The 12182-nt window shown below is 43.6% G+C and overlaps 1 protein-coding gene across 5 annotated transcripts in view; it reads left to right on the top strand.

Annotated features, from left to right (window-relative positions):
* The window catches only part of fras1 (Fraser extracellular matrix complex subunit 1), a 594524-nt gene that overhangs the window by 490788 nt on the left and 91554 nt on the right, over positions 1-12182 (top strand). For all 5 annotated transcript variants that reach the window (XM_063043539.1, XM_063043540.1, XM_063043536.1 and 2 more), the window contains 2 exons: positions 8670-8897; positions 9527-9640. In XM_063043539.1, coding sequence (XP_062899609.1) covers positions 8670-8897; positions 9527-9640 — 342 coding nt within the window. The remainder of the gene's footprint in view (positions 1-8669; positions 8898-9526; positions 9641-12182) is intronic.

The following is a 12182-nucleotide window of genomic DNA, read 5'->3' as shown; positions in this document are numbered from 1 at the left end:
GGGTAATGACCTTTCGTGCGGTCAAGCTCAACAGTGGGCGTGACAGGGAATGAGGAAAGGTGCAGCTGACTCCTGTCGCCAAATCATATCGTTTCCTCACAGCCCGGTAGCGCATGCCTTGTAGCCCGGTGGTTGGGGACCGCTATCATAGGGGACTGGATAGTTAGGGGGACAGATTCGAGATTCTGTGGCATCAAAAGTGACGCCAGGATAGTGTGTTGCTTCCCGGGTGCTAGGGTCCAGGATGTCTCTGAGCAGTTGTAGAATATTCTTGAATGGGACAGTGAGCAGCTGGAAGTCGTGGTACATGTTGGTACCAATGATATAGACAGGAGATGGGTAGAGGTCCTGTGCAGTAAGCTTAGGGAGTTGGGAAGGAGGCTGAAGAATAGGACCTCCAAGGTGCTAATCTCCGGATTACTCCTGGTGCCATGAGCTAGGGAAGGTCAGAACAGGAAGAAATCACAGACTATTGAGTGGATGAGGAGATGAGGCAGGGTTAAAAGATCTTGGATCATTGGAATCTTTTCTGGGGAAAGGGTGACCTGTGCAAGTGGGACAGGTTGCACCTGAACCACAGGGGAGCCAATATCCTGGAAGGAAGTTTGCAAATGCTGTTGGGGAGAGTTTAAACTAGATTTTCAGGGAGGTGGGAACTGAAGTGAAGAGGCAAAAGATGGGGCAATTGGTGCACAAGTGGAGACAGCTTGTAGGAAGTTTGTGTCGGACAGGCAGATTTGCTATGTCAACAATACACTCAAAAACATCTATAGATGCGCCATGGAGAGCATTCTGATAGGCTGCACCCTGTCTGGTATGGGGGGCGGGGGTGGCTAGAGCGGTGTCTCAGAAAGGCAGCAACCATAATTATGGACCTCCAGCACCCAGGGCATGCCTTTTTCCCACTGTCACCATCAGGTAGGAGGTACAGAAGCCTGACGGCAAACACCATGGGCCGATCCAATTCTTCCATTCATCACCACTCCTCTGCTTTCACCCTATACCCTTTGATGCCCTGGCTAATCAACAACCTATCTATCTATGCCTTAAATACACTCATTGACTTGGCCTCCACAGCCGCTCGTGGCTACAGATTCCACAGATTTACCACACCCTGACAAAGATAATTTTTCCGCATCTCAGTTCTAAAAGGACATCCTTCAATCCTGAAGTCGTGCCCTGTTGTACTAGAATCCCCTACCACGGGAAATAACTTTACCATATCTAATCTGTTCAGGCCTTTTAACATTCAGAGTATTTCTATGAGATCTTCCCCTCATTCTCCTGAACTCCGGGGAACACAGCCCAAGAGCTGTCAGACATTCCTCATACGGTAACGCTCTCATTCCTGGAATCATTCTCGTGAATCTTCTCTGAACCCTCTCCAATGTCAGTATATCCTTTCTAAAATAAGGAGCCCAAAACTGCACACAATACTCCTAGTGTGGTCTCACGAGTGCCTTATAGAGCCTCAACATCACATCCCTGCTCTTGTATTCTATACCTCTAGAAATGAATGCCAACATTGCATTTGCCTTCTTCACAACCAACTCAACCTGGAGGTTAATCTTTAAGGTATCCTATACAAGGTCTCCCAAGTCCCTTTGCATCTCTGCATTTTGAATTCTCTCCCTATGTAAATAATAGTCTGCCCGTTTTACTTCTTCCACCAAAGTGCATGATCATACACTTTTCAACATCGTATTTCATTTGCCACTTCTTTGCCCATTCCCCTAAACTATCTTAGTCTCCCTGCAGGTTCTCTGATTTCTCAACACTACCCGCTCCTCCACCTATCTTTGTATCATCGGCAAATTTAGCCACAAATCCATTAGTACAGTAGTCCAAATCATTGACATACATCGTAAAAAGCAGCGGTCCCAACACCAACCCCTGTGGAACTCTACTGGTAACTGGCAGCCAGCCAGAATAGGATCCCTTTATTCCATAAGACCATAAGACAGAGGAGCAGAAGTCAGCCATTCAGCCCATCGAGTCTGCTCCGCAATTTTATCATGAGCTGATCCATTCTCCCATCTAGTCCCACTGCCCCGCCTGATCACCATAACCTTTGATGCCCTGACTACTCAGATACCTATCAATCTCTGCCTTAAATACACCCAATGACTTGTCCTCCACTGCTGCCCATGGCAACAAATTCCATAGATTCACCACCCGCTGACTAAAAAAATCTCTTCGCATTTCTGTTCTGAATGGGCGCCCTTCAATCCTTAAGTCATGCCCTCTCGTACTAGACTCCCCCATCATGGGAAACAACTTTGCCACATCCACTCTGTCCATGCCTTCCAACATTCGAAATGTTTCTATGAGGTCTCCCCTCATTCTTCTAAACTCCAAGGAATACAGTCCAATAGTGGACAAACGTTCCACATATGTTAACCCTCTCATTCCTGGAATCATTCTAGTGAAACTTCTCCATACCCTCTCCAACGTCAGCACATCCTTTCTTAAATAAGGAGACCAGAATTGCCCACAGTACTCCAAGTGAGGTCTCACCAGCGCCTTATAGAGCCTCAACATCACATACCTGCTCCTATACTGTATTCCCCTAGAAATGAATGCCAACATTGCACTCGCCTTCTTCACTACTGACTCAACCTGGAGGTTAACTTTAAGGGTATCCTGTATGAGGACTCCCAAGTCCAGTTGCATCTCAGAACTTTGAATTCTTTCCCCATTTAAATAATAGTCTGCCCGTTTATTTTTTCTGCCGAAGTGCATAACCATACACTTTCCAACATTGTACTTCATTTGCCACTTCTCTGCCCATTCTTCCAATCTATCCAAGTCTCTCTGCAGACTCTCTGTTTCCTCAGCACTACCGGCCCCTCCACCTATCTTTGTATCGTCAGCAAACTTAGCCACAAAGCCATCTATTCCATAATCCAAATTGTTGATGTACAATGTAAAAAGAAGCGGCCCCAACACGGACCCCTGTGGAACACCACTGGTAACCGGCAGCCAACCAGAATAGGATCCCTTTATTCCCACTCTCTGTTTCCTGCCAATCAGCCAATGCTCTATCCACGTATGTAACTTTCCCGTAATTCCATGGGCTCTTATCTTGTTAAGTAGCCTCATGTGTGGCACCTTGTCAAAGGCCTTCTGAAAATCCAAATATACAACATCCACTGCATCACCCTTGTCTAGCCTACTGGTAATTTCCTCAAAAAATTGTAATAGGTTTGTCAGGCAGGATTTTCCTTTAAGGAATCATGCTGAGTTCTGCCTATCTTGTCATATACCTCCAGGTACTCTGTAACCTCATCCTTGACAATCGACTCCAACAACTTCCCAACCACCGATGTCAAGCTAACAGGTCTATAATTTCCTTTTTGCTTCCTTGCCCCCTTCTTAAATAGCGGAGTGACATTTGCAATCTTCCAGTCCTCCGGAACCATGCCAGAATCTATTGACTTTTGAAAGATCATCGCTAATGCCTCCGCAATCTCCACAGCTACTTCCTTCAGAACACGCGGGTGATTTCCATCTGGTCCAGGAGATTTATCTACCTTTAGACTATTCAGCTTCCTGAGTACTTTCTCTGTCGTAATTATGACTGCGCAGACTTCTCTTCCCTGCCACCTTTGAGTATCCGGTACACTCCTGATGTCTTCCTCAGTGAAGACTGATGCAAAATACTTGTTCAGTTCCTCTGCCATCTCCTTATCTCCCATTACAACTTCTGCAGCATCATTTTCTATTGGTCCTATATCTACTCTCACCTGTCTTTTACTCTTTATATACTTGAAAAGGCTTTTAGTATCCTCTTTGATATTATTTGCTAGCTTCCTTTCATAGTTAATCTTTTCTCTCTTAATGACCTTCTTGGTTTCCTTTTGTAAGCTTTTATAAACTTCCCAATCCTCTGTCTTCCCACTAATTTTTGCTTCCTTGTATGCCCTCTCCTTTGCTTTAACTTTGGCTTTGACTTCTCTTGTCAACCCGGTTGCATCCTTTTTCCATTCAAAAATTTCTTCTTTTTTGGAATATACCTGTCTTGCACCTTCCTCACTTCTCACATAAACTCCGGGCACTGCTGCTCTGCTGTCTTTCCCGCCAGTGTTCCTTTCCAGTCAACTTTGGCCAGTTCCTCTCTCATGCCACGTAATTTCCTTTACTCCACTGAAATACCGACACATCAGATTTTGGCTTCTCTTTTTCAAATTTCACAGTGAACTCAATCATGTTATGATCACTGCCTCCTAAGGGTTCCTTCACCTCAATCTCTCTAATCACCTCCGGTTCATTACACAATACCCAATCCAGTACAGCCGATCCCCTAGTGGGCTCAACAACAAGCTGTTCTAAAAAGCCATCTCGCAGACATTCTACAAATTCTCTCTCTTGAGATCCAGTGTCGACCTTATTTTCCCAATCCACTCGCATGTTAAAATCCCCCACAATTATCATAACACTGCCCTTCTGACAAGCCTTTTCTATTTCCTGTAGTAATTTGTAGTCCACATCACTGCAGCTGTTTGGAGGCCTATAAGTAACTGCCATCAGGGTCCTTTTACCCCTGCGATTTCTTAGCTCAACCCATAAAGATTCTGCACCTTCTGATCCTATATCACCTCTTTCTAATGATTTAATATCATTTCTTACCAATAAAGCCACGCCTCCCCCTCTGCCTACCTTCCTATCCTTCCGACACACCCACTCTGTTTTCTGTTGATCAGCCAATGCTCCACCCACGCTAGTAACTTCCCTGTAATTTCATGGGCTCTTGCTTTGCTAAGTAGCCTCATATGCAGCACCTTTCAAAGGCCTTCTGAAAATCCAAGTACACCATATCTATTGCATCTCTTTTGTCTACCCTGCTTGTAATTTCCTCAAAGAATTGCAGTAGGTTAGTCAGGCAGGATTTTCCTTTCAGCAAACCATGCTGGCTTTGGCCTATCTTTTCATGTGCCTCCAGCTATTCCGTAATCTCATCCCTAACAATGGGTTCCAACAACTTCCCAACCACTGATGTCAGGCTAACAGGTCTATAGTTTCCTTTCTGCTGCCTCCCACCCTTCTTAAATAGCGGAGTAACATTTCCAATTTTCTGGTCATCCGGTACAATGACAGAATCTTATCAATTCTTGAAAGATCTTCATTAATGCCTCCGCAATCTCTCCAGCTACTTCCTTCAGGACCCAAGGGTGCATTCCTTCAGGTCCAGGAGATTTATCCACTCTCAGACCATTAAGCTTCCCGAGCACCTTCTCAGTTGTAATATTTACTGCACAAACTTCACTTTGTTGATGCTCTTGAATGTCTGGTATACTGCAGACATCCTCCACTGTGAAGCCTGATGCAAAATATGCATTCAGTTCCTCTGCCATCTCTGCATCTCTCATTACAATATCTCCAGCGTCATTTTGTATTAGTCCTATATCTACTCTCTACTCTCTTTTACCCTTTATATACTTAAAAAAGCTTTTAGATTTACTTATTTATTATTATTACTATTTTTTTTCTTCTATATTATGTATTACATTGAACTGCTGCTGCTAAGTTAACAAATTTTTGGCACATGCCAGTGATAATAAACGTGATTCTCATTCTGATAGAGCAAAGATGCATTTAGCTAGATGATTTGTGATGTGTCTATTTTAATGCAAGGAGTATCAGAAACAAGGCAGATGATCTTAGAGCGTGGATCAATATGTGGAACTATGATGTTGTGGCCATTTGGATGTCTCTGGGGCTGCTGAGTGTTCTGGGCTTTAGATGTTTCAAAAAGGACAGGGATGGAGGCAAAGGAGGTTGGAGAGTGGCGTTACTAATCAGGGATTGTGTCACAGCTGCAGAAAAGGAGGAAGCTGTGGAGCGATTGTCTGCTGAGTCATTCTGTGTGTAAGTCAGAAACAGGAAGGGGGCAATAACTCTACCGGGTGTTTTTATAGAACCCCAATTAGTAACAGAGGCATCAAGGAGCAGGTGGGGAGACAGATTCTGGAACAGTGCAATGATAATAGGGTTGTTGTGATGGATGATTTTAACTTTCCTAACATTGACTGGCATCTCCTTAGAGCAAGGGGTTTGGATAGGGTGGAGTTGTTAAGTGTGTTCAGGAAGATTTCTTGATGCAATATGTAGATAAGCCAATTAACAGAGAGGCTGTACTTGATCTGGTATTGGGAAATTAACCTGGTCAGCTGTCGGGTCTCTTGGTTGGAGAGCATTTTGGAGGTAGTGGTCACAACTCTATCTCCTTTACCATAGCGCTGGAGAGGGATAGGAGCAGACAATTTGGTAAAACATTTAATTGGGGCTGTATGATGCTATTAGGCAGAAACTTGGCAGCATAAATTGGGAGCAGATGTTCTCAGGGAAATGCATGGCAGAAATATGGCAAATGTTCAGAGAACATTTGCATGGCATTCTGAATAGGTATGTTCCATTGAGGCAGGGGAAGAATGGTAGGGTTAAAGAAACATGGTGTACAAAGGATGTAGAAAATCTAGTTAAGAAGAAAAGACAAGCTTATGAATGGTTCAAGAAACTAGCTGCTGTTAGACCTCTAGAAAATTACAAGGTTGCCAGGAGGAAGCTTAAGAATGAAATTAGGAGAGCTAGAAGGGTCCATGCGAAGCCTTTGCCGAGCAGGATTAAGGGGAAAACCCCAAGGTATTCTACAAATATGTGAAGAGCAAGAAGACGAGCCACAGACCCATCAGGTGCAATAGAGGAATCGTGTGCATGGAGTTGGAGGAGGTAGCGGAAGTACTTAATGAATACTTTGCTTCAGTATTTACCAGAGATAAGGACCTTGGCAATTGTGGGGATGACTTACAGTGGACTGAAATGCTTGAGCATATAAGAAAGAGGATGTGCTGGAGCTTTTGAAAAGCATTAAGATAGATAAGTCGCCGGTACCAGACGAGATATATCCCAGGGAGAAGTACCAGAGGATTGGAGGGTTGGAAATGTTCCCTTGTTCAAGAAAGGGAGTAGAGATAACCCAGGAAATTATAGACCAATAAGTCTAACTTCAGTGGTGGGCAAGTTGTTGGAGATGATCCTGAGAGGCAGGATTTGTGAGCATTTGGAGAGACGTAATCTGATTAGGAATAGTCAGCATGGCTTTGTCGAGGGCAGGTCGTGCCTTACGAGCCTGACTGAATTCTTTGAGGATGTAATAAAATACATTGATGAAGGTGGATCAGTGGATGTCGTGTATATGGATTTCAGTAAGGCCTATGATAAGGTTCCCCATGCAAGGTTCATTCAGAAAATAAGGAGGCATGGGATCCAAGGAGACCTTGCATTATTGATCCAGAAATGGCTTGCCCACAGAAGGCGGTTGTCACATTCTGTTTGGAGATTGGTGACTAGTGGTGTTCCGCAGGGATCTATTCTGGGACCTCTGCTCTTTGTGATTTTTATAAATTACCTGGATGAGGGAGTAGAAGGGTGGGTTAGTATGTTTGCTGATGACACAAAGGTTGGGGGCGTTGTGGATAGTCTGGAGGGTTGTCAGAAGTTACTGCAGGACGTCGATAGGATGCAAGACTGGGTTGAGAAATGGCAGATGGCGTTCGACCCAGGTATGTGTGAAGTGGTTTATTTTGGTAGGTCAACTTTGATATCAGAGTATAAAATTAATGGTAAGACTCTTGGCAGTGTGGAGGATTTGAAAGATCTTGGGGCCTGTGTCGATAGGACACTCAAAGCTGCTGTGTATTGTGTGTTGGCCTTCCATCAACCATGGGATTGAGTTCGAGAGCTGTGAGGTAATGTTACAGCTATACAAGACCTTTGTTGGACCTCACCCGGAGTACTGTGTTCAGTTCTGGTTACCTTACTACAAGAAGGATGTGGATACTATAGAGAGGGTATAGAGGAGATTTACAAGGATTTTGCCTGGATTGGAGTTGTACCTTATGAGAATAGGTTGATTGAACTTGGCCTTTTCGCCTTGGTGCAATAGAGGATAAGGGGTGACCTGACAGAGGTGTATAAGATATGAGAGGCATTGATTGTGTGGATAGCCAGAGGCTTTTTCCCAGGGCTGAAATGGCTAACACAAGGGGGCATAGTTTTAACATGCTTGGAAGTAGGTCTGGGGGGGATGTCAGAGGTAAGTTTTTTTTTCCACACAGAGAGTGGTGGGTGCGTGGAATGCCAGCAAAGATGGTAGGGGCGGGTACAATAGGGTCTTTTAAGAGACTCTTAGATAGGTACATGGAGCTTAGAAAAATAGAGGGCTATGCAGTAGGGAAATTCTAGGCAGTTTCTAGAGTAGGTTACATGGTCGGCACAACATTGTGGACCGAAGGGCCTGTAACGTGCTGTAGATTTCAAGTTTCTCTGTTCAATGAAAGATCAACCAGAGTGCGGAAGACAGCAAACTGTGCAAATGCAAATATAAATAATTAGCAATAAATAATGAGAACATGAGGTAATGAGATTGAGTCCTTAAAGTCACTGGTTTGAGAACACCTCGATGGATGGGCTAGTGAGTTTTTTTTTTGACAAGTGTAATCATATAAATATGAAGTGGGCTGTAGGGTTTTGGAGCCACTAGACTCACTATTCGGGCAACAACACTGTAAATACCCTTTGTATTAATGCTAAGGTAATACTTTGAGTGACTACATGTGAGCTTATCTGAATGTCTGCTTACTGCTATGAAATCTGGTCTGACATCCCAGGCTGAGTCTTTAACCTTCACCATTGTGCAACCGCCCCGCCATGGGACAATTGAACGGACCAATAATGGCTACCACTATCGTCAGACCAACACCTTTACAATGGATGATGTTTATCAGAACCACATCAGCTACAATCATGATGGCAGTAACTCTCTCAAAGATCGCTTTTCTTTCACTGTGTCTGATGGGACCAATCCTTTTTTCATCGTTGAAGATGCAGGAAAGGAGGTCAGTCCTTGTCAGAGATAATTGTGTTAACAGGATTCTGTGGACCAGAGAGTAATGAGTACTTTTGCTGTTGTCAGCTTTTTAATCATTTCGCGCTGCTGCTGTTGGCTCAAGGAAGCTGGAAGTTTTAAGACCATGGGAGAGACGTGTAAAATGTATGGTGTGAGAGTGCTTGCGTAAACTTCAAAACCTGCTGAGTCTGTCTAAATGGGAATCGGCAGGAGTCCAGGACCATCCAATCAACCTGTCATTTTGCTATGGTCGGAAACACTGAACAGTACAACACACTGTAGGCCCTTTGGCCCATGATGTTGTGCTGACCAAATAAACCTACTTCATGATTAATTGAACCCTTCCCTCCTACACAGCCATAATCCTCCATTGAAAAGGATTCCTGCATCAATGTTCATGTGATGCACATTCCAGGCTTCCGGTGAGCAAATCGCATTGGAGTAAAATTGGCCTTTGACATTGGATAAATGGTCTGAGAGCTTAAGGGAAATAGTTCAGTGGAAGTGGTGGGGAGGTCGAACTGTATGTGTTTATCTAAACTGGATTTGTGGCATTCTTGTGATTGTACCATAGGTATTACACTAACTGCATACATTTTTTTTATTACTCGCTGTTAGATTGTGACAGCTGCTCACCAGAGGTTCAAGATTGATATTCTACCTGTGGATGATGGGACTCCAAGAATTGTTACCAACCTGGGACTACAATGGCTGGAGCTCATGGACAATAAAGTAATTCCATTTCCTGTATTTCCAGCAGCTGTGTAAGGATTCAAAGCACCAGTGAGGCAACAAATTAAAAGCCGAGCCTTCCATTGCAAGTTATGAAATTTGTGTTAGTTTGAAGCAGTACTGAAACAATTAATTGATAGAATTAGTGATGCAATATAAGAGTAATTGAGGAGTGGTGGTAAGGCATAAAACGCTTGGTGGGTCAATCATCTATGGAGGGAGGTGAGGAATTGACATTTGGGTTGAAAACCTTCATCAAGAGTAGAAAGATGATGAAATTAGTCCAAATGAAAGCTCTGGATCTTAAATGTCAACTGTCCATTTCCCTCCTTAGATGCCACCCAATCTGCGAGTGCTTTGTGTTGCTCCAGATTCCAGCATCTGCAAACACTTGTCTCTGTTGAATAGCATTTGCTTTTTATGCTGCGGTGAAGCTACCTTGTCACTTATACAGCACAGAAACAGGCCCTTCGCCCATCTTGTCCATAGCTATCACCAGCTACTCTCTGCATTAATCCTATTTACCAACATCTAGTCCATACCTGCTCTATCCAGCGATTCAAGTGTTCATCTTGATACTTATAAATGTTGTGAGAACATCTGACTCCAGCAACTGTCCAGCAGTGCATTCCAGATTCCAACCACCTTCTGGGAGGAAGAATTCCCCTTCAGCTCATCTCTAAACTTTATACTGCTTACCCTAAACCTGATTTCCCCTTGTTGTCCTGGAAATACCTGCTCCATTACAAAGGTTTGTTGCAGGTGTCCCAATGACAGGTTTGGCTGCAAAGTTTGTTGGTGCCTGGACCTGGCAGCCACTGCACAACAGAAAAGAAGGTAAATCCGGGGGCTTGGGGGTAGTTTGGAGGGAGAAGGGCCAATTAGGTTTGAAGGGATGCAGGGTGATTTCTTTTGGGTGGGAGTGTGCCTGGGCATCAGAGCTTGTCGCACGGTTAGAGCTTTGGCTTCAGGAGAGGAGTATTGTAAGCGCAGTGGTGGGATGTGCAGTCCAAGGGAACAGGTAGGTTGTAATAATTGAAGAGCCCTATTACGGTTTGGGGTCCCAGTACTCTTCTTGAATTTGTTCCAAGAGGCTCCCTTTAATTGGCAGTAAAATGAGACAGGAAGGTGCACTTTAATGTCCTTGGTTGTTGTGGATAAAAGTTATTTACAAATTATTTAAATAAATAAGTATTTAAATATACTGTCTGGTAACAATATTAAATGATTTAAATATTACCTATTCCATCTTGGGTATCTCTGTATGATTGGCATTTCTTTGAGTGCATAAGTCCTAAACCTGTCAGTGAATTCTCTATTGTATTATCCTGCTGGGCTCATGCACAGTATTTTGCAGGCTGTTTATTCATTTCTTTTTATTTTTATGCTTTTAATTATTTAATCATTTTAAAGAATTGAAATTAATGTTTTCTATTTTTAATTTTAAGGTTGACAAAGTTTTTATTAGTTTCTTCTAAAATGGTTTCCTGTGATTCTGTCTATGCAGAAGGCAGGGCTTTGCCATCTGTGTGGTGATCCCAGTAGCCTGTCGCCTGTCCTGTTTGGTAATTACCGAATTACATTATAGAGTCTTACAACATGGGCGCATGCCCTTCAGCCCAACTACTCTGTGCTGATCAAAATACCCGTCTAAGGTCATCTCATCTCCCTGCATTTGACCTATGTTCCTGTAAACCTTTCCCATCATGTACCTATCCAAATGCCTCTTATTTATTTAAATATATTATTGCTGCATCTCACTCCAGCACCATGCTGGGTACTGAGATTCGTTTTCCAGGTCTAGTGGGGGGAGATTTGGGTGAAAGATGAAGGCTGATGTAAAGCGCCAATGTAAGCCCTACTCAGCAATATCTGGACGACTGTGTCCAGATAAAAATAAAATGTGACAGAATTTTAATTTGGACATTTTTATTAAAAAGGGAGCCATGCTGGGAGAGGAAGAAAGAAGAGAAATTCTTAATTCATTAGCAACTGACCTAAAGTTTTTGGGAGGAGAGAATTTGCTTACAAGTCTAAACATCTGGTAAATCTGAGACAAGGAGCTAAAAAGTTGTTCTGGTGCCACCTTGTGGTGGCAGTGTGAATTTGCACGTGGTCAAGAAAGCAAGAACGTTGAGATATTACACTGTCTGTATCCGTAGTGACTGTTTTTAATGAAGCTTGGTCAGAAAGGTGCTATCAGAAATTTAGGCAGTCGACTTTCTTCTCCAACCTTCTTACTTGATATCCAAATGTTATAATACATATATATTCCAAAGGAGGAGGAGAAGATGGCAGCACGCGTAGCCACTTCAGTGGTGATGTCTGTAATCTGTCAAGTAGGGGACCGTGTACAATTCTGATTTGATGTAGACAGACGTGAGAGTACAGAGGAACATCTGGAAAACTTCTGAAATGCCCGCTTCGCTGCCGCTGCTACTGTGTGGTAACCGGAATCTCCGGAGCAGAAGGCCCCGAAATCTTCGGCTTTGCTTGTTTCAGCGGCCGGGGCGAGGTCGAAGGCACTCGACAGAGGATAGCA

Source organism: Mobula hypostoma, chromosome 3 (genome assembly GCF_963921235.1).
Source record: "Mobula hypostoma chromosome 3, sMobHyp1.1, whole genome shotgun sequence".
In the NCBI taxonomy this organism is placed as follows: Eukaryota; Metazoa; Chordata; class Chondrichthyes; order Myliobatiformes; family Myliobatidae; genus Mobula; species Mobula hypostoma.
This window is presented reverse-complemented; position numbering and strand designations above follow the sequence as displayed.